General features: G+C 28.1%; 1 protein-coding gene across 2 annotated transcripts; it reads right to left on the bottom strand.

Annotated features, from left to right (window-relative positions):
- Positions 1-1,663: 1,663 nt before the first annotated feature.
- On the bottom strand, positions 1,664-12,581 carry LOC107170350 (aminopeptidase N). 2 transcript variants are annotated; one of them, XM_089220202.1, is made up of 14 exons: positions 12,427-12,581; positions 8,840-9,023; positions 8,206-8,483; positions 7,927-8,082; positions 7,486-7,797; positions 5,171-5,354; positions 4,655-5,077; positions 4,361-4,556; positions 3,990-4,270; positions 2,847-3,046; positions 2,616-2,783; positions 2,409-2,549; positions 2,240-2,321; positions 1,664-2,173 (listed from the first exon to the last, which is right to left on the bottom strand). In XM_089220202.1, exons 2-14 carry the CDS (start codon positions 9,020-9,022, stop codon positions 2,036-2,038), a joined length of 2,742 nt encoding a protein of 913 aa, XP_089076328.1. In that variant the 5' UTR covers position 9,023; positions 12,427-12,581; the 3' UTR covers positions 1,664-2,035. The 2 variants fall into 2 exon arrangements, with proteins under 2 accessions (XP_089076328.1, XP_089076329.1); XM_089220203.1 differs by having other exon boundaries at positions 12,316-12,454.
- Between the last annotated feature and the right edge of the window lie 7,774 nt (positions 12,582-20,355).

The following is a 20,355-nucleotide window of genomic DNA, read 5'->3' as shown; positions in this document are numbered from 1 at the left end:
ATTATTAATCAATTATATGGGGTTTTTTTTTTAGCAGAGGCCACTATTAATAAAGTAGGTGCAGATTCAATCTTCAATGTTCAGTCTAATGTTTTGATCGCGGTGTTTATTGTCAACTTCAATACTGGTTATCAAACTCTCTTTTCGTTTACTATTTTCAAGAGTATTAAATATAAATATTATAATTGCTGAAAAACCATACTAGATATTCTATTCAATGAAAACGCTATTTTACATGGTGTACTTTATCACATCTCCAAAGTATTAGTTTCCGTCGAATATAGTAACGATAAATTTAGCAACTGTCCGAAATAGTTCAGCGATCGTATAACATGCACGATAGTACAAGTGTACAACACACATAAATACATGATAAATTTACATAAATAGTATTATTATCAAATTATATTATGATTTTAGTTTAGATTAGGTGTACCTATTTAAATTCTTCTTTTGCTGACCATGCAAGCTGAGATCAGACAAATTCATTTTATTTACAATGATAGGTACTTGATATTCTTAAATGATCAAAGATCATATATCAATAAACCTTCGACAATGTATATTATAACATGTTAATTAGGTAACATATTATCTTAAGACTTGTAATTGATTGTTCAATAAATGACTAACAATCGTTGTATTAAATACTATATATTTCCGATCTCGCACTATACACACAATTTCACCTTGGGTGCATCGACTATTCATTCACTTTCTATACAGAATGTCACAGAATGTTAATTAATTATGAGAAGACATAGCTACCAAATTAAAGGGAAGTGGCAATCGCGTATTTATAATGTACCTACACAATTGTGATTCCAATAATAAAAATAAAGATGTAATGATTTAATCTGATGGGAACATATGAATATATTAAACCTTTATACATAATAATATACCCATAATAATTGGAAAAATAATTTATCTAATTAGCTGTTGTGAGATTAACGATCCAATAATTATGGCGATACCTAGCCCACCATTCTTGCTTAATCAAAATAATCCAATCCTTAGGAACTATAATCCCTTACCCCTTGGACTTTGGAGTAGAAAACATTAGAACAATTGTCCAAGACTCCATAAGACCGTCGAAAAGGTCTCATAGCAGAGTAAAAATATAATAAAAATACATACATACATAAAAAAAAAATAGAAAGAGGAAAAAGTAAATATTTATAATTTATTATTGCATAAATAACAGTCTATAAGCTTTATCCCTATATTTGAACATTAAAATGAAAATTCAAAAACACCATTATTTTAGTTTTCAGAAAATGAAACATATGAGGCGATAATACTGGATAGGTTGTTTTTGTCTATAATTACAATAGCCGTGACCATGGGATTTACAGGGATGATCCTAACCTAACGATAAGTCAATAAAATGTGGGACAAAACACCAACAAATCAAGGACTGTTAATCGTAATATATATATAAGTGTAAATTTCGATATGATACGATATTATTATGTTCTTAAAATTATAGAATCAAATAGACAAATGATTTTGGCTGAATTTCCTATAAATAAATTATTTTTAATCGGTTTATTTATTCAAAAAAAAAAAAAAAACATAAAACAGGACCAGAATAAGTTATAAGAGAAAAATTAATGCTTCCAAAGTCCCAACTGTTATATGTTTTATAAAACAAAAAACATATAATTAATGTTATTATTTATTATAATACAAAAAATTAATAACACTTCATAGTTATATATACATAGGATTATGTTGTTTTAAAAAATAAATAAATACGTAAAGGATGAAATTTAAACACAACGAATGTAATTTAATTCAGATATCCAATAAATTTCAGATCTGAAAACTTAAGCTTGCGACACAATTCAAAATTAAGCAGTAACTTACATCATAAAATGAAAAAAAAATATATAACTAAAAATGAGTGTAATTTAATATTTATTGTATGGGTATTTATATATACTATGCATAATTTTTTTAGACGAAACAGCTTTTAACTATATAGTTTTTAATAAAAATCAAACTGTGTTCAGGCCAATAATTGTGACATTTATACCATGTGATTTACAATTTTATGATAAAACTTCGAAGTCCATTCTGTGTTTATCTTGACAGTCTCAATTGTCTGATTGATAGTCAATTCAGCTCCTTTTAAATAAGCTGACGATTTAGTTATAAATGATTGGATCTGTAACAAAATAAAACATTTGAATGAAATTTTGATTAAAAAAAAATAATTTGTTATTTTTATTACCTCGTCGAATTCTTCTTTAGTTTTCATTTGAGAACCTATAACTTTTACATATCTACCTACACGATCGCCTCGAGGTTTGTAGCTAAAAATTTACAAATTAAAATAATAATTAATAATTTTTATTTTATTTGAATTTGTTATTACTATATAAAATTTAACGATAACTCACTATTCAGATATATCCGCAATTTTACGATACAAAAAGTCTTTTGCTACATAAAATCCTATGTCACTGCTCGCCACAGAGTAGAATACAGTGGCAGCGTCTTGCTTGCGAATAATTGAATTATCAAGTGACCAATCCAAATATCTAAATAAAATTAAAAAAATGTTTAAATGTTTTGTCTGTACCTACTACGCATAGAGTTATTAATACCTGTTCAACAACCAAGTTTCTGAACTACATCCTAATGCTGAGAGTAATTTCGCCTTTTCAGACCCCACATTGGAACGCTGATAACGTTCCCATAAAAAGTCCCATTCTTCTACACCTCCGTATTTTATCGCTTGACAATAAATAACGGGTTTCAGTTCTCTAGGCAATCTAATATATTTGGATTACAGTTAGTTTGTATTTATAGTTTAATTAAATATCGATAAAACTCACATATTATTATTATCCGGGTCTTCAATTTTCATCCACTTGCTAAATAACTCTAGAGCTTGTTCAGTGCAACCTTTTAGTTTATGACGGCAGGCTACGGCAGTCACAAGGTTTTTAAAACGGATTTCTTCAAACCCACTGAGTTCGACGGCCATGTCTCGGAATTCACTGTACACAGGTGACAACAATCGTTGCATATAGTTCTGAAACCACGTTACATTTAACAACATCAATATGAGAGGAAAGTATATTATATTCAGGATGTTTTGTTAATAACTAACAGGGTTCTTGACTTATTGCTATAATATTATTTTAACCCTTATTTTTATAAATGAAACCACTATAAACTTTTGATTTTTATATGGCAATTTATGAATAAAATTTACGAAATGGAAATGAAAACTATTTTTTTTTTGTGAATTTTAATTTTGGAATAATCCGTTAGGTAAGATAATAGTCAGATATAGTAGATCAATGTAAGGTGTTTTTTGTAGGTGCTGTTATATTTGTCGTTTATAAAGATCAGAAGTTAACATATTTTGTCCAAATTATTAGATAACCATAGTTGGTATCTATAATAAATATTTATTTTCATACTAATAATAAATGATACGACGATTAGACATTATAACTTATCCATGAGCTTATTATCTAATATTTATGTAAGTCATGTAATAAGTGTTTATAAGCCGTCCTGATGACTCTTATTCAAAGATTATTGATTTGTATAACTGACTAAAAATTAATAAGAACAAATGTAAACAAACATAAAAAGCTTCTCCTATATCATATAAATAAAAACGCAGAAGTTCATAAAAAAAATAGGTTTACAAATTTTTGTTATTAAATATAGGTGTTACCATTTAAAAGTTTGAAGTTGATTCATATTTATTATATAACAAACAATGTGAACATTTTAGGAATATTAATTATATTTAGATTTCATTAAATTTCAACATTTCCAAAAATTAAAATTAAAAAATTGAAACTTTTCAAAATGATAAGTGTCTTATGTTAAATGGCCCTGTATTGATGATTGTTACGTAAATTGTAAGCTTGTATTGGATTAGTACTATTCAAGGATGAACAAATAACCCAGTGGTCCTTTATTTTTAAGAACAAAATAAAAAGTTCCTTTATACATACTTGAAACACTCCTTGATTTGGGGTCCTTTTCAATAATTTATTTATAGGGCTCAAGCCGCCCAAAGCAGCCAACCACGGTGCGTACTCTTTTTCGTGTTTTAAATATTTCAAAAGTTGGAACGTTATCCCATAGTCCATATCACCAACTTGTGAAAAACTAAATGAATCGTCGATCAGCTGTACTCGGTTTAACTTGTGTATAGTTTTGTATTTGCTCGGATCGTTCAACGTAGAAACGATACCCATCCAGTTTCGTGTATCGTATAAGACTCTGAATAACCCTAAAAAAAATATGAAAATTATGGATTTTAATTATTTGTCAAGCGTCTAAAACGATTTGATTCAATAAAAGTCCATAATATGAGACCTACCAGCCATCTGCATGTTATAGATGACCCACTCGCTGTCTTTAGGCAGTGGCGTGGTGAGGTTGTTGTTTTCGCAATTCAACCACGACTCAGCTTTTGTCTGGTTAAAGTCAGCTTCCTTAGAAGTAGTCATAGTAATTGGTATCCACCAACAGCTTTTATTTTCGGTACCGTTTGATTTGATCGTCAGAAACCGTTCCTGTAATACGTGTATGATAAAATATTCATATATCTTGTATTTTTTCAAAAAACATATTATATAATAAGAAAGCCAATTATTATTGTTCATGAGTTTACCTGTGACAAAGTAACCGTATCCGCGGAATAATCCCGGACAACTTTCAATACGGGATAACCGGTTTGTAGCGTCCATGTGTCCATTATTTGTTTAACGGTGAGATTTTTGTCCAAAGTTCCTTGGCGGTGAGCTTCCTCTGTCAATGAACTCCACAGATCGTCCTGTTCGGCGTTGGAAAACTTATGTTTGTTTATGTAATTCCTAATGCCTTGTTTGAACGTATCTTCACCAAGGAACATGTTCATCATGTGCAATAAAAATGAGCCCTTAGTGTACGATATTGTGTCAAAAATCTGTGCTATTTCATCGGGATGTCCAACAGCCACCGATACGGGGTGTGACGATTGAAGCGAATCCAGATCCAAAACGCGTAAAAAGTTTTGGACGGTTTCAACTTGGAAAGAGTTCCATTCTGGATACAGCTATGTAGTATAAAATGAAAATAGCATAACAATATGATCATGTTTTTGCAAAATAAATTAGAAATTCAACCGTCTGATGCTAATGAAACTTACGAAATCTACTCCTCGGGCTGCAACGTACGTGGCAAATCCTTCATTCAACCAAAGGTCGGTCCACCATTTCATAGTAACGAGATTACCGAACCATTGGTGAGCAAGTTCGTGAGCGATAACTTCTGCTACTCTATGTACGTTATCAATTGTAGCCACGTCCGGATCAATTAACAATGCGGTCTCTCTAAATTAAGGTTCAATATGGTTTTAAAATTTTATTTGCAATATCTTCATTAACATATTTTTTGATAAATTTGAACTGATCAAAGTTTTTACGATATATTTTACAGTTTTTGCCTTCTTCAGATTTTTTTTCATGTAATTATTGTAATTATTATTTTTCATATTTGATATCTTTAATTTTATCATATTACATTTAAATTAGCATTTAATGAGTTCTTGGTTCTGAAAGTTTTTTTTTTATAATGCATAAAGAACTTCTGTTCGTAAATTGTGTTTAAACTTTTAATAATTTGACGACTTGTGACTACTAATATAAATCAATAATATAAAATGTATACATTATTAAGTGCTAAATTGTCCAATGTGTATTCTGATAAAATAAATATGGTATTTTTAAATTGAACAGTCCTACACTTTATTATTAAATTTACAGTTACTACAGTTATTATGAAGATACAATCATTATTTAATAATTTAAAAAGCTATAAACTAAAACCTAACAATCCGAATAATAATAATCTAAAAAGAATTGAATTAGTAAATAGGTTATTGGCATATCACTGGCATATTAAAATTGTTATACATAATATGCATATACTAAGTGAGAAAAATTGATTTTCTGTAAAAGATTTAATAGCCATAATAATTATGTTTGAATCTTATGATAAAACACTTTTAAGAAGTTTATAATGTTTAAAATTAAATTTTTCTATTTATTTTGGTTTTATGACATTATCACAGTATTTATGGAAACTTAATAATGGTAATAAGAGTAGATTCCCCGGTCCCTCTCGAGTCAGTGAGTTTGCTTTAGACAAATACATACTTCCTCCATCCAGAAATAATGTTAAGTACACCATTGTCTAATGTATATCATTAATTTAAATAAATATTTTTGGAGTTATATTACTAATTTTCATTAAGTGCTTAAATATTTTAACAAGTTTTTGATTTGTTGGTGAGTGGTAGGAGGTGGGAAGGAGAGTATTGTATCATATGAGAATACAAACACAATGAAACAATTTGTATAGTCTAATAAATAATAAATTTACATAATTAAAAACAATTTTCACATACTGAATACTATAAGAAAGCAACTTATGAAGTTTTATAGTAATTTTAATTACATTTCAGGAGAAACCGCAATATTCGCGATTAGAACATTGAAAAACTAGCGAATGGATATTGTTCATTAGGTAATGTTTATCGTTAGATTTTATATACTCGTAATATCAGCAACTTCGATTTTTATCGAAAACTTCATTAAAAAGAAATTATTTTTAAAGATTGTATACATTATGACTATACATTGTGCATATTTTTCCAATTTTCTGTTTACATAATATAATATGCACATTGCCAGTGTTAGGACTTATCTAGATAAATTATCCAGATAATAATTATTTTATCTTTTATCTTATCTAGATAAATAAATATAAGTTATCTAAGTATTTATTTTAGATAAATATTTGACTTATCTAGATAAATTTAAAAGATAAATTTTTTAGTGAAAATTAGATAGATCTGTACCAAAAATATTATTAACTATGTGAATTTTGTTTTTGGTCCACTCGACAACTTCTTCAGCAGGGTGACTTCCCAAATTTTTATTTATACTTTGTTACTCCCTAGAGTCCCTTGGATCTTATTGGTTCCTTATATAATTATATGTGTTGAAGTTAATGTTTGGTGATACACATCATGATATAATAAGTTAAGTCGAAAATAAACATATTATATAGGCATATACTTACATGGCATTATATATGTTTTTTTTAAATTAGTTGTTTTAATTTTAATTTCTATAATTATCTGTTATTTATCTGGATAAAATATTTTTATCTTTTATCTTTTTGTTAGATGAATTAAATTTGTTTATCTTTTATCTGTATCTTAGATAAAATTTAGTGTTGTTATCTTTATCTTTATCCAGATGATTTTTTTGTTATCTGTTCCTAACACTGCACATTGCAATACTATAAATTATTTGAAAACCTTATACATATTTCATTTTACAGCCCACTAAATGTAAAATAAACTTGCAGAGATATATCCCAAAATTATAGGTATACGATTTACAGACACTATATTTTAGTGTGATGCATTTATTTTTGTAAATGTTTGTTTCGTACCTATATGTGACAAGACCCCAATTCTCCATAGCACCGGCAGAAAAATCGGGTATGGCCACCATGTCTTGTTTGGACAACGGAAATTTTTCATCGAAATAGTCCTCGTAATATTTTAAGACCAACGGTCCCGCGTTTTTGGCAAGTTCTGTTTGATCGGCAGCGTCCTTCCTGGCTATTATACGGAACTTCACTTCGTCATCTCGACTGTCCGACTCTATGTATACGAAATCTGACACCATGTATGCTACTAAATAAGTAGACATCGGTACAGATTCTTCGAATTCGTCGAAAACAAAACCTGGTTTTGAAGGGCTAAAACATGAAATTATTGTCTTGTTTTTAATATACTATTGTACAAAACTATTTAAAAAATATATATTATTTTTACGATCAATAGTATTCAATCGGCATTAATCCAGTAAATATTATACATAGACTTACATGGGCGTTTCTTTCATAAATTTCATATTACTAATTGAAGTCAGTCCTATTTTATGGCCCAATCTTATCTTGAAGGTTGCTTTATACGCGGGCTCGTCAAAACAGGGGAAAGCTCTTCGTGCGTCAGCTGGTTCGAATTGTGTTACAGCTAACCATCTACGACATAGGTAATATTATATTTTTACTTCGTTAGTGGATGATAAGAAATCACGAAAACTATTTATTTTTTATTTTTTCACGAGTTGTGCTGTGCACCGTAATAATATAATAATAACGCACCTTGTTTGATTGCTCTCCTTGTCCACATAACTACTCTTATAGTAACCTACTAAATCGTCGGTGATATTTCCGGTAAATGGTATGGTCAGCACATATTCATCACCAGGCTTAAATTTTACTGTTGACTTAACGTACATAAGTTCTTTTGTCGGATCAAACGAAACACTTTCCACCGGTACAATAGTTTCTCCATTGTTGGCCACAACAACACTTTTGGTATCGATGTCCAAACTGTTCGAATGCAGTACTATGGTGTCAGTGGCTTCTACACAGTTTATCTGAATAAATTAAATATATCTGATTCAAAATTATTGTTACTTATTTAATTTTATCACAATATTAATGTAAGACGTTGTTGTTGGCAAAATGCTAGTTATTAATTTAAATTCAGAAATATCTGAAAAAAAATATTCGAATAAATGTCAATAGATCATATTGTATATTATACTATTATTTTTACCTTAATATAAAATTGTAATTGATAATTTGAAAATTTGAAAAGTTTTCAAAATTGTACATTTTTTGTTTACATATTAAAATTGCATTATATATTTTAGAAATTTCCTTTTCTGAACATGTAACATAGTTATTATAGGTAATTATTGTGACTCGTGTCACGCTGATGGAAACTCACTTTAATATCGACTATTCCCTCAAACACGAATTTATCATCCAAGTATGTCGTCACGTCCAGTCGATAGCTAACTGGATTAAAATTAGTTGGCAATTTGTATTCGGAACTTTCTTTAGAATTAACAACCGATCCCATGAGGGACAATGTGATGATGAGTAGCATTTTAAAACCCACAAATTCCATTCTAAACAAATTTTAAGCACACAAAAGCATAAATAAGTAAATAAATATAAATATAAATATTAGAGATGTTACGAACTGTTCGATTCGAAAACCGAACCAAATATCTAATAGTTTCGTTCGATAATCGAACCAGAGAAATAAAAATAAAAGTCGATGGAGTAACGGCTAGTTACTATAATAATAATATCCAATTTAACTTTTAATGTTCGGTTCGAGTTTGATAAAATATTTGAAGAGTTCGGTTCGGTTCGAGTTCGATTAAAAGTGTGTAGGTTCGGATCTGTTCGAGTTCGTTAATTTAAAGAAAACTTCGGTTCGGGTTCGGTTTGACCTTAAATATTATGGTTCGTAATATCTCTAATAAATATTATACATAAACATATTTTTTTTAAATATTTTTAAAATATATTTGCTTAAGATGAGTACCTATCAAGTGTGTGAACTTCTTATATACTTATATGTATTAAACATAATATTTATATAATATCAATAATTTTACTATCATATGAGTATCACTAAACTTGTTTTAAATAATATAGCAAAATATGAAATATAATATAATATTATTAATTAATAATTAAAATGTATGATATTGTTTGTACTGGATATGGTGTTTATTGTTTTTATTTGATGGAATATTGTTTTGTTTATTTTAAGAGTAAATAATTTTATATTTGTTGTATTCATATGATTGAAACTGATACATCAAAAAATCATGAGATTGGAGTTTATTAACTGTTAAAATTTAGATAATTTAATATCAAACTTATTGAAAGGTTGGTTTGTTCATTAAACTACAATAACTATACATCTGTATAGAATAACATTAATTATGTTGTTTTATAGAATTTGTAATTTTTAAATATATTATCAACTTCAAATTTGTACAATATTTCCATAACCACATACAATTTTATGAAACGCACACTTTTGAAATTAAAATTAATTTACTTACTAGATTCAATTTTCCTCTTGGCTATGAAAAGTTAAGCAATTAATAGTGTATATCATTGTTTTATAATTAAGTTATCACTGTATTTTTACCTTAGTTTAATCCATTATTTTATGAAAGTATAAATTTAAATTCTACTTTTATGTTAAAATATAAAATAAATTATTTAAAATTGATACTTGTCTTGATCTAATCAAAAGATTTTGAATAAAAAATAACATGTTTCGATGTATTAGAGTAGTTCAAATGGTATTTTTGAATTAAATTAGGAATAAACTAAAGCAAAGTTTAAATTAATTTTAGGTTATTAACACAGCATGTATTTTACAATTCGCATTAATATATTTTACCAAATTTATCAATCATTCTCAAAATGTATCAAACCGAAGACATTATTTGCTATTTTAAATATTTAACACATATTTAATGTTACTCAATAAACATATTATTATTATTTTAATATTAGAATCTAATAAAATAATTATTTTGGCCAGGTACTAAAGAAGGTTAAAAAATTGCTTTTATTATTTTTGCGAGAAAGTTGTTATGAAATTCCTTGCATAAAAATTGGCAAGTTATCAAATAACTTAATTTTAACCTTGTAACGTAATAATAAGATAAATAAATAATAATTTTTTTCTTCATAATACATATTTTTAACAATTATAAGCATTATGCAATTATAATTATTAAACTTCTAGAATTGATATATTATATAATATGTATATAGTAATATGTATAAATAATAAATTATATAGATAAGCTTATAAACTTTTTGATTATTTGTATGCATTCAAAACGTGCAATGTTAAAATATTATTTAAATTTAATATCTTCATGAAGATAATTCGACATATGTATTTAAATATTTTAAAACTAGACTTAATCTTAAAACATTAAAATGTATTTATTCTCAAAGTTCGTCACAGACGATCTAGATTAGAGTTAAAAAAATTTGAATAAGCTCTTTAGTTTCAAATGAATTAAAAAGAAAACCTCTGTCAGAAAACTCAGAAAACTTAATAAGTTAAGAACTTCGTTTTTAATATCACGTTTCATAATATATAATATGATGACCAACATTAATCCCGAACACTGGAAAATCTTTGAATTTAAAATGTTCTTGATTTAACTAAGATAATCATACATAATATTATGTATGTCGTATTGTTTTCTGAATAAAGCATCGCCTTATAAAATATTCATTAAAATACTTATTATTATTTTGTTTGTTTCCTTTTACCAAAACTTTTAATTACTAATAATTTGTACATAAAATAGAATTCAGTTTCAGTTTCTGAATTGCACCATACGGCATATACATAATTAAAATTTGTCAAATTAATTATTCAAATCATCATGGATCGAACGAAGACATTCGTAAGATTAGATAAGGTTAGTTTAAACATAAATTAAAAACATCTGTCATTATTTTTCTTTCAATCTAACCATGAAACTATTATTATAACTTTTATTAAAATATATAACACCTAATTAAATAATCAATAAAGGTTTTATGAACAAAATTTCAGAAACATAATAATCAATTTTACAGTTTCAATATGAAAAGCCATAATTAATAGTTATCATTTAAAAACGAAACCAATACTGTTTGAACAAAAGTGTATTACGAACGATGAAAAATATAATATAGACTAGTATTTTTTTTAAATAAAAATTACAAAATCACATAGCAGATTAAAATAAGCCCCGTATGAGTAATATGTTGTTTAATATTATCCCACCTACGACCCACGTCTTACTTTAAAACTATAGTTAATATGTTATCGGAAGTTAGAAATCAAAATTATTGGTTGCCAAATAAAAACCAAAATTTAATGACTGTCCTATCGAACGTTATTGTTATTTTAAATTTGTTTATTAGAATAGTCAATATGCAGTGAAAACGTAATTTTATTATGTAATAATAATGCATTTTTTGTGCAAAGTAGTAAGTACCTATGTGGCTACGTATATATTATATATATAAATCTTATTCTTAAACCTCGGGATAAATCTCGAGATGGCTAATACAAATTGTAACTGCCAAATATAATCAACTAACTATGTAATACATTTTTCAGATATATTAATTACACCGGGTATTAAGCGGTGTCGGCGGGAAAAGTTCTTGCCAGTAAATTTGTTATCACAATGTTATTTGTTATTATTATTATGGCTATTTACTCGGATTTCTAAATATTCGAGCACCCGGCATTCCCCGTCAAAAACGTTCTGCATAATTTCAAATCCTACACGCCACTGCAGATGACATAAACTATGTGTACAGCATAATTAGATAATTACCTACACTGGGTATAGAGTATAACTGGATACCTACGTGTTTTACTCTCGTCTCCAGGTCGGTGTTATATTAATGCATATTGTGGAGTTATATTATTTACGTAAATAAAATATACAACACTATAAATCTGTATGACTTGCGTCTTACCTGAGCGATTTCTTGTTTCGGTTTGACGGTGATCTGGTAACGATCGAACCACTACTGAAATCGGCGCCTACGCCGCCTAACAGGTTAACTACACACACACACAAGCGCGCGGTTTATCGACGGTGAAAATAATATTACTAAACCGGTATGCGTGTGGAGGTCATGGACGCTATATTATTATATTATATTATATATATATATATATTATTATTATTATACCTGCAATACCTATATTTGTTATCCGTCTGTGTACAGTTATACGACGAGGACAAGACGGAGCGGACGGTAGATGGTACTGATTTTTTTTAAATATACATATATTTTAATTGTTTTTAGGCAGCAGTTTTGAAGAAAAGTGTATCGAATGACTGTTGTGCTGATGGTCCAAAAAATACAAAATATAAGTTAAAAATCGATCAGATACCAGTATAGGACGATACTATAATTTGTATTTTTGAAATAATCTTCTTGCTTATTAGGTATACTTATAAACTGCGATTATTGACGACCATAGGCATCAACTGGAGTAAATTCTCAAGAGGGGGGACAGGCTGTGGTAAAAATAAATCTATAAGGTAAGATGACACTATTCCCCACTCAATTATATACCTAAGGGGGCAGTTGCCCTCCTTGTCCTTGCCCCCCCCCCTCAAATTACGTATATCATACAAAAAATTTCATCTGGGCATGCGACAATGTGAAATATATTATAAATAAAGTTATGTGTTTTACAACTATTAAATTATTTGCCTACTTAACTCACTAAATAATCATGTTGTATAGGTATATGACTCAACCACGGATAGCCTACAAAATTGCCTATATAACTGTAGTAAAATTTTGATAATTAATTATTGATGATCATAATTTATGACGGAGGTTTAAAAATTATAAATCTTTAACAAATTTGAAATTGGTAATCACAATATGATAATATTTTACTGAAAAAAATTAATTGGATGCCGTCATCGAATAAACGATTATGAAATTTTTAACTAGTGGCTGCCGCAATCTGTTTTTGTCGTAGTCACTTTTAATTTTTAAACCAAAAAATCAATTATTTTACACAGCCTCTCTCGTACGGGCAGTGACGAAAATTATGTACGTACTGATACGCGTATAACACAATAATAATATGTATAGTATCAATATTATTATAATAACGCGTATTTAATTTGTATATTATATTATTATAATTATTATAATACGAAACACTCAATTATCGATTATACGTGCATATTACCTATAATATCATGCGCGTGCGTCGTTTTTATTTCAAAAGTACAAACTAATTCATACATCGATAACTTAAACGTAATAATATTTCTCCGTGCATTCGCGCCGTATTATGATAAAATTACTTTGCACGTTTTTACGGAGTTAGATACGTATAGTCAGTGATGTTTTATAAATGTCGCGTACCGTGAAAATATGGTCGTAGCGAAACATCATTGCTATACAACTACACTTGCACCTTTACGTCTTCAATAGACTCATATAATAGACAGGAGGATTGATTCAAAAAGAATTCCACATCTTTGAAAATCTGGACCTCAACAGCTAAAAGAAGAAATGGAGAGTTGAGCGCTATCAGATACTGTTGCCGTTGAGAGATGTCCCCGGGAGCGTCCTTCACCGAGTAACCTCGGCTCGACCGTTCTTATTAGTTTGTGATAAGATGGCAACTACTCGACTATCGGGTTAACGTCACTTGAACGTCTCAAGGGAGCCACATTGAGTGTCTGTAAACATCATGTCTTCAGCTGAAAAAAAAACATTATTTTGTACTCTTTAATAATTTACATTGACCAAATACCCAAAGTATTACATCATGTTGCTTTTAATAAATACAGGTTTTCAAAGATATGATATTCATCTTGAACCACCCTGTATTATATATAGTATAGTTCAGAAATAAAAACCAACCGTGTTTTCAATGGAGGTATTTGCATATTAAAAACGATTAACTGTTTAATGTTTATATTATTGAACTGTGTCTTAATAAATTGTGTTGGCAGGTATTCAAATTGTGTTAATGTGTTTATTTATTGCATACATATCCCGTAGTTAGTATTACGTACTATAATATAATAAAACGTATTCATTTGACAATCACTATAATAGTTCAATAAGTACTTACTTATTTAAAAACTCGTTTATTAAAAAATCCAATTTAGAGGTGCTTATTGTAATATTAACTCCTTATTATAATCATCTCAAAATTTTAAATAAATTTACCTCAACTCTCACGACAACGGATTTCATTTAAAAATAAATAATTTTAAACAAATGTACACAACTAGTGATATTAAATGTAAAATTAATCATTTATTACGATGTACGTATGTATAGTGTAGATGTGAGCTTGTGCGTGCTTTTTCATTTAGGGGTTAAATTTATCAAAACAAAGTACGTAATATGCTATAAATTTACATTATAAGCTTACGTACAAACCTATTTAATGGGATTATTAATATGTTTTATTATTATTATGTAAATTTATCAGGTGTATAACGAATAAATACAATCTTACATTTATATATAATAGGTACATACATATATAAATAGCTAAGTACAATATTGTATACATTTGTTATTAAAATTATTGTTTGATATATTTATTATTAAAATTAAATTGAACTGTTGTAAACAATTACATTATCAATTATGATTATTATAAATTGTAAAACATTGCAAAAATACTTGATGTATTGACACAATTAAATTAATAAATACTAATAAAAACAAAATTAAATTAAATGTCACACAATTAACAACTTTTTAAACACCCTTACACGATTTTCACTGGTAAAGTTATACGTAAATCAAATTCATGCAATATATATTAGAATAACAATCAAGATGGTATCAGATTTTTAAAATTTAAAACTAAGGTGTATTGTAATTATTTTGAGTGTATTTACTACAATCGACGCTTCATGTAGGTACTTATTTCTGTTGGTACATAAAATCTGAACTTTAAAATAATTATTGTACCATTTATACTTATATTACATTATACGTTTATATTCAACACAGATGTTAAAAACTTAATTGAAAAATAATCTAAATTTAATGCCATTAGTCATTACTCATTTTACTATAAATTCATATTTTTCTGGATACATTAATCATCTTAAATGCATTTTATATAGATAAATTAATTAAAGTTAACATCCCTACGGAAACCAATAAAATTAAGAAAAACTTAATTCTATTAATTGTAGGTACTTTTAAGTATGTATAACATCTATGATCTAAAAATTACGGGCTATTTTAAAGCTTTTTTAGCTTCAAAACCAAAGTCAAACGTTTATATGGCTCTGGCTCTATCATTTTTAGCAAAAAATAAATAAAAAAATACACAAGTTAGAAAAAAAAATACCAAAAAATTGGGGTTCAGTTAAGTAGGTAGAAATAAAAGTTTACTAATCTAAGTCTACAATTTTCTAATTTTCCTAGAAAAACTTGGTTATTGGAAATTATGATATCCAATTTTGGTTACTTTATGTAATCTTTTATTTCACGAATAACTGTAATACGATTAGGTATACATTTATGATGTTTTTTTTTTTTTTAATGAATCCGTATATTATTGTTTATTCGTACAAATACTTGTATAATGATATGGAGAGCCATGCGTTGGTGTGAATCACCTTTTTATGTGCCTAATAAAAAAAATTTGTTAACATGAGCGAGTTCATTATATTGTGCTCCAGCGTGTATTATATATACAATATAGATTATAGACTATAAAAGATATTATTGTGACATTGTAGAGATTAAAATCAAATATTATATTATGCATTGTATCACGAGTATTATTTTTATATCAACTTAAATATAATTAAATAATTAAGGCTCAAATATCACTATCAAACGAACAAGAGAAACGTGAACACGTTATAGTGTAGTTGTTAATACTTAATTATTATAAGTTATTATGTGCAATGTTCCAAATATTGATTTTAAAATTGAAAAAATATTTACTATAAAACGCAAAAACTATGCATTTTAATTGAAAATTTTAATTTATCAATACTAATTATTTGAAATACGCAACCTTCCTTTACTCCGTGTGATTCGCGGGAAGTCCAAGTCTGCCGAAAAAAAAGGATTAATAAAATACTATCCATCAAACGCATCACATTTCACTGGATATTAAAAAATGTGACCTAAACATATTACAGTGTTTTAAAATCACTCACCCAGAAGCAATTATACCAAATTGCCCAAACCCATTGCAATTTTTACAAACTCACTCAAACGCAAATCACCCATTATGATGGTGAAATCATTATGTAACAAGCTACACACCAACAACTATAAAATTACTATATAGAATAATGATTGTAATTATTATTATTTATTAAATGATGTATATAAAAAGTGTATATTACCATTTTACATAATTTAGTAAGTTTAGAAACCTATGTGTAAAATGAATATACCCAATACCTAACAATAGTTTGGTAATCTACTTAATAATTATCGTTACCTGCCACTGCAGAGTTTTAGAAAACGTGCATGACAAGTTTACTGCAACTATGTCCATATTGCGTTTTGTTTATCATCCGTCATCGTTTGTCACTTGAATTCGATCGTTAGCATGAAATTATTAATCATGGTATTGTTAAAACTACTCAGGGCCGGCTTTAGATACGATCGACGTGTGTGATGGCACAGAGGCGCCAAAATCAAGAGGGCGCCTATTTATATATTTAAAAAGAGGTGAAAGGCGCCGAAATAATACTTGCACTGGGCGCTAAAAAAGCTAGAGCCAGCCCTGTAACTACTGTTATTGCTGTTTTTTTTTTTTAATTTTGAGAGCGAGCGTGTGTCTGTCACCCCCCGTTAGAGCAGAAAAATCTGAAATTTTCCACTTTAAGAGTGCGGTACCTGGTTACTGGAAGTAAATAGAATCTATTTGGTAGGTAAATTATAAAGCTTTTATAATTTAAAAAAAAAACGGTAATTTTCACGCAAATCTAACTTTAGACAACATTTATTTTATTTTTGAGGTATAATTCAAAAATGAATAGCTAAAAAGAAACTTCTTTTGATTTATACATAATATAGTCATACAATGTTTGTTTTTGTGCATAAAGCTTGATAATTTAATACGAAAGTTCTCGATAGTTGTTTAACTTGTTTACTATCGAAAATAAATAATATAGGAAGTCACAATATGTTTTATTAGCATTAATGTAACAGTTTTTGTAATCGTCAAAACTCAAAAATTATAATTTTTAATTATCTTGAGTAAATATTTGAAAATATAAAATGTTCTAATAATTGGATTTGAATAAATGAATAATTAATGGACAGATGAGAGTGACCGTGCTTGGTGAATCACTCGATATATACGAGTAGTATTAAAAAAATCGGAAGTTTATTTAAAACATAACCACAACTTATTGCGCTGTGAATTAAAACGGTTATAAATCAGAACAGTTTCTAAGTTTGTGTATTATAAAGATTTAAGTTTTTATTGCTAATATAACGTTATATCGATGAATGGAGTATACCTACAAGAAACATTAGCCATATCATGATATCATTTTCCTTAATTTTTACGATTTATAAATAATTATATTTGGTATTATATTAAACCGCTTCATACTTATTTGTACATCGTCAGAATTATAATAATTTCTTTTCACAAAGTTAGAATTATCTGTAACCTGTAATAACAATTGGGACGTAGGTATGACGTTATAATATGGTTTCGTTTTATGACAATTTCCCGATGTAATCTGTAAATATATGCATAAATATACATAATATTATTATATTAATTAAAGGTTTTATACTGTATATTATACAAAAATAAAATAAAATACTGCATAGCCGTATTAATGTATAATAATTTTATAGTATGTGTGAAATATTGATTAGGAAATTAAAAGCTTATGAAATTTTAAATTTATGAATCGTGAATTTTATCGAAAATCCGTGACGTCTATTCAACAACCAGCTGCTAGTTTCTAAATGTAGTCCCAAACAATGTGTCAACACCTTCATCATTCGACTTGGTACAGTAATTAAAATTTAGTTTTATAGATAGGTAGTTTTGATTAAAGTTTTCATATTATTATTATATTTTATACTTATAGGTAGTAATTGATTTGGTTTTAGTTTTAAAAACTTAATTTTATAATAGCATTACAATACAGATAAAACTGCCAAATTCATAAGAATTTATGGTTCTAATATAGAATGGCATTTAAAATTTAAAAATTATTAATATTTAAGTATTAAAAATGTTCTTTCTTCTCTGTTTGAGATCTGAGAAATTTAAATTTTCACTAATTCAGAAAAATCGACGCGTGTGTGTCGCTTTATATGTATAGTTAGTATAGAATGCGTAAAATTGTTACAACCAAAGCGTTATTCTGATATTTTTAGTTTTGTCTGTCCACGGCGCGGCGCTTTTAATATCGATACGTTAAGAGTTCAATATAATATACGACACATGTCGATATTGTAGATCCGAAATCATAATATTAAGAAAATATAAAGCGTTCATGTGTTTAAAAATTATACGACTCCTGCTTTAAATTATATCAAAAATTAATGGCAAGTGTGAGGCTAGAAAATAAAAACCATATTTAAAATTATTCCTCGTCGATTGTTGTGGACTATAATAACGTAAAGTTTGTTGAATTTGAAAAGTTTAGTCTGCTATTCGTCCTCGTATAATATTTATTAATTTGTCGAAACGATCAATATTAAAATGCATTAAATTGTTTTCAACCAACTGAACAACGTGTAACATAGTTTGTCGATGTTAATTCCAATCAACTAATACGATGTATTGTATAATTGAATAAAATGGAAATTATTATTATATTATCATCAGAGAAGCGCCTATAGAGGAGAGATTTGATCGACCGGCGACGACCACGCACAACAACATCGGTTCATTGGGTCGACGCAGCTGCGCGCGTCCTTCACGGTCACACGAACTCAACGGTCCTGACACAATAACGTTGTGTATCATAGTGAATATTAATGCAATTATTTAAAATCGACAATGACAATTAAACATTTTCCCCGTGACCGAAATATAATAATAGATTGTCACGCGGCATGCCATTAATCTTTGACCGTCGTAATGATTGAAGTCCGATTGTAACAATTTTATAATATATTATTATTTATTATTATTATTATATTATTATGCGTTCGTCTCGTGTATACAGAGTGCAACTCGAGAGGTACTGGTCGGTGGGACTCAAAATGGTTTATCGAATAGCTCCCTAGCCCCTCCAAATAGAATAATACCTAAAAGTGTAGGTACCCTAAATTACTTAGAATTTTGTATTCTATTTAACGAGTATCCTCAAAATTCTTTACCCCTTAATCAACCATCAAACTGCCTTAAGCTGGAAGCGCTCCATGCTTCTTTATAAGCAAATTCTAAGACCATTAATACTCTATGCTGCTCCCATCTGGGGTAACTGTGCTAAAACTCACATATAAAATTCAAGTCTTCCAGTCCAAGATTCTACGCATAATATCCAACGCACCGTGGTTTGTCAGAAACGAAGCACTACATACAGACTTCAGACTCCCGATGGTTAAATCCTACATACTGCAGTATCTCTCGATAAATTTTTTTGGCCAAGTAAACAACACCAAAAGTGCAAAATATTTCAAACTCAGCGATAAGCCTACCCTCCGGCGTCTTAAGCGCGGACGTCCTCATGACGCCCTTTCTCAACACCAATAAGATATACAAAAAAAAATACACCTAGATTAACTAATTATTATGATGTCATATTGTATTATTTATTTATTCATCTTTGTAATTTACTGTAATTTACTGTATATATTGTAATTAATTTACGCTTAACAACTTCATGATGTTAAAATTGTTTATTATATCAATAAGTTCGACGACCTTGTATGTCAGAAATACTTTAA

The sequence above is a fragment of the Diuraphis noxia genome, unplaced genomic scaffold (genome assembly GCF_037042655.1).
Source record: "Diuraphis noxia isolate RWA-SAM2 unplaced genomic scaffold, SU_Dnox_SAM2 contig0002, whole genome shotgun sequence".
NCBI lineage: Eukaryota > Metazoa > Arthropoda > Insecta > Hemiptera > Aphididae > Diuraphis > Diuraphis noxia.
Note: the sequence above shows the minus strand (reverse complement) of the source record. Positions and strands in the feature narration are given on the sequence as shown.

Bases quoted from the DNA above. Each gene is read 5' to 3' on its own strand.
- LOC107170350 (XM_089220202.1), bottom strand. From the start codon at position 9,022: ATGGAATTTGTGGGTTTTAAAATGCTACTCATCATCACATTGTCCCTC. The intron at 5,355-7,485 runs GTACGAAACAAA...ACCTTAATTTAG, and splicing joins TGGGGTCTTGTCACATATAG to AGAGACCGCATTGTTAATTG. The intron at 2,550-2,615 runs GTATTAATAACT...AATTTTATTTAG, and splicing joins GAAACTTGGTTGTTGAACAG to ATATTTGGATTGGTCACTTG.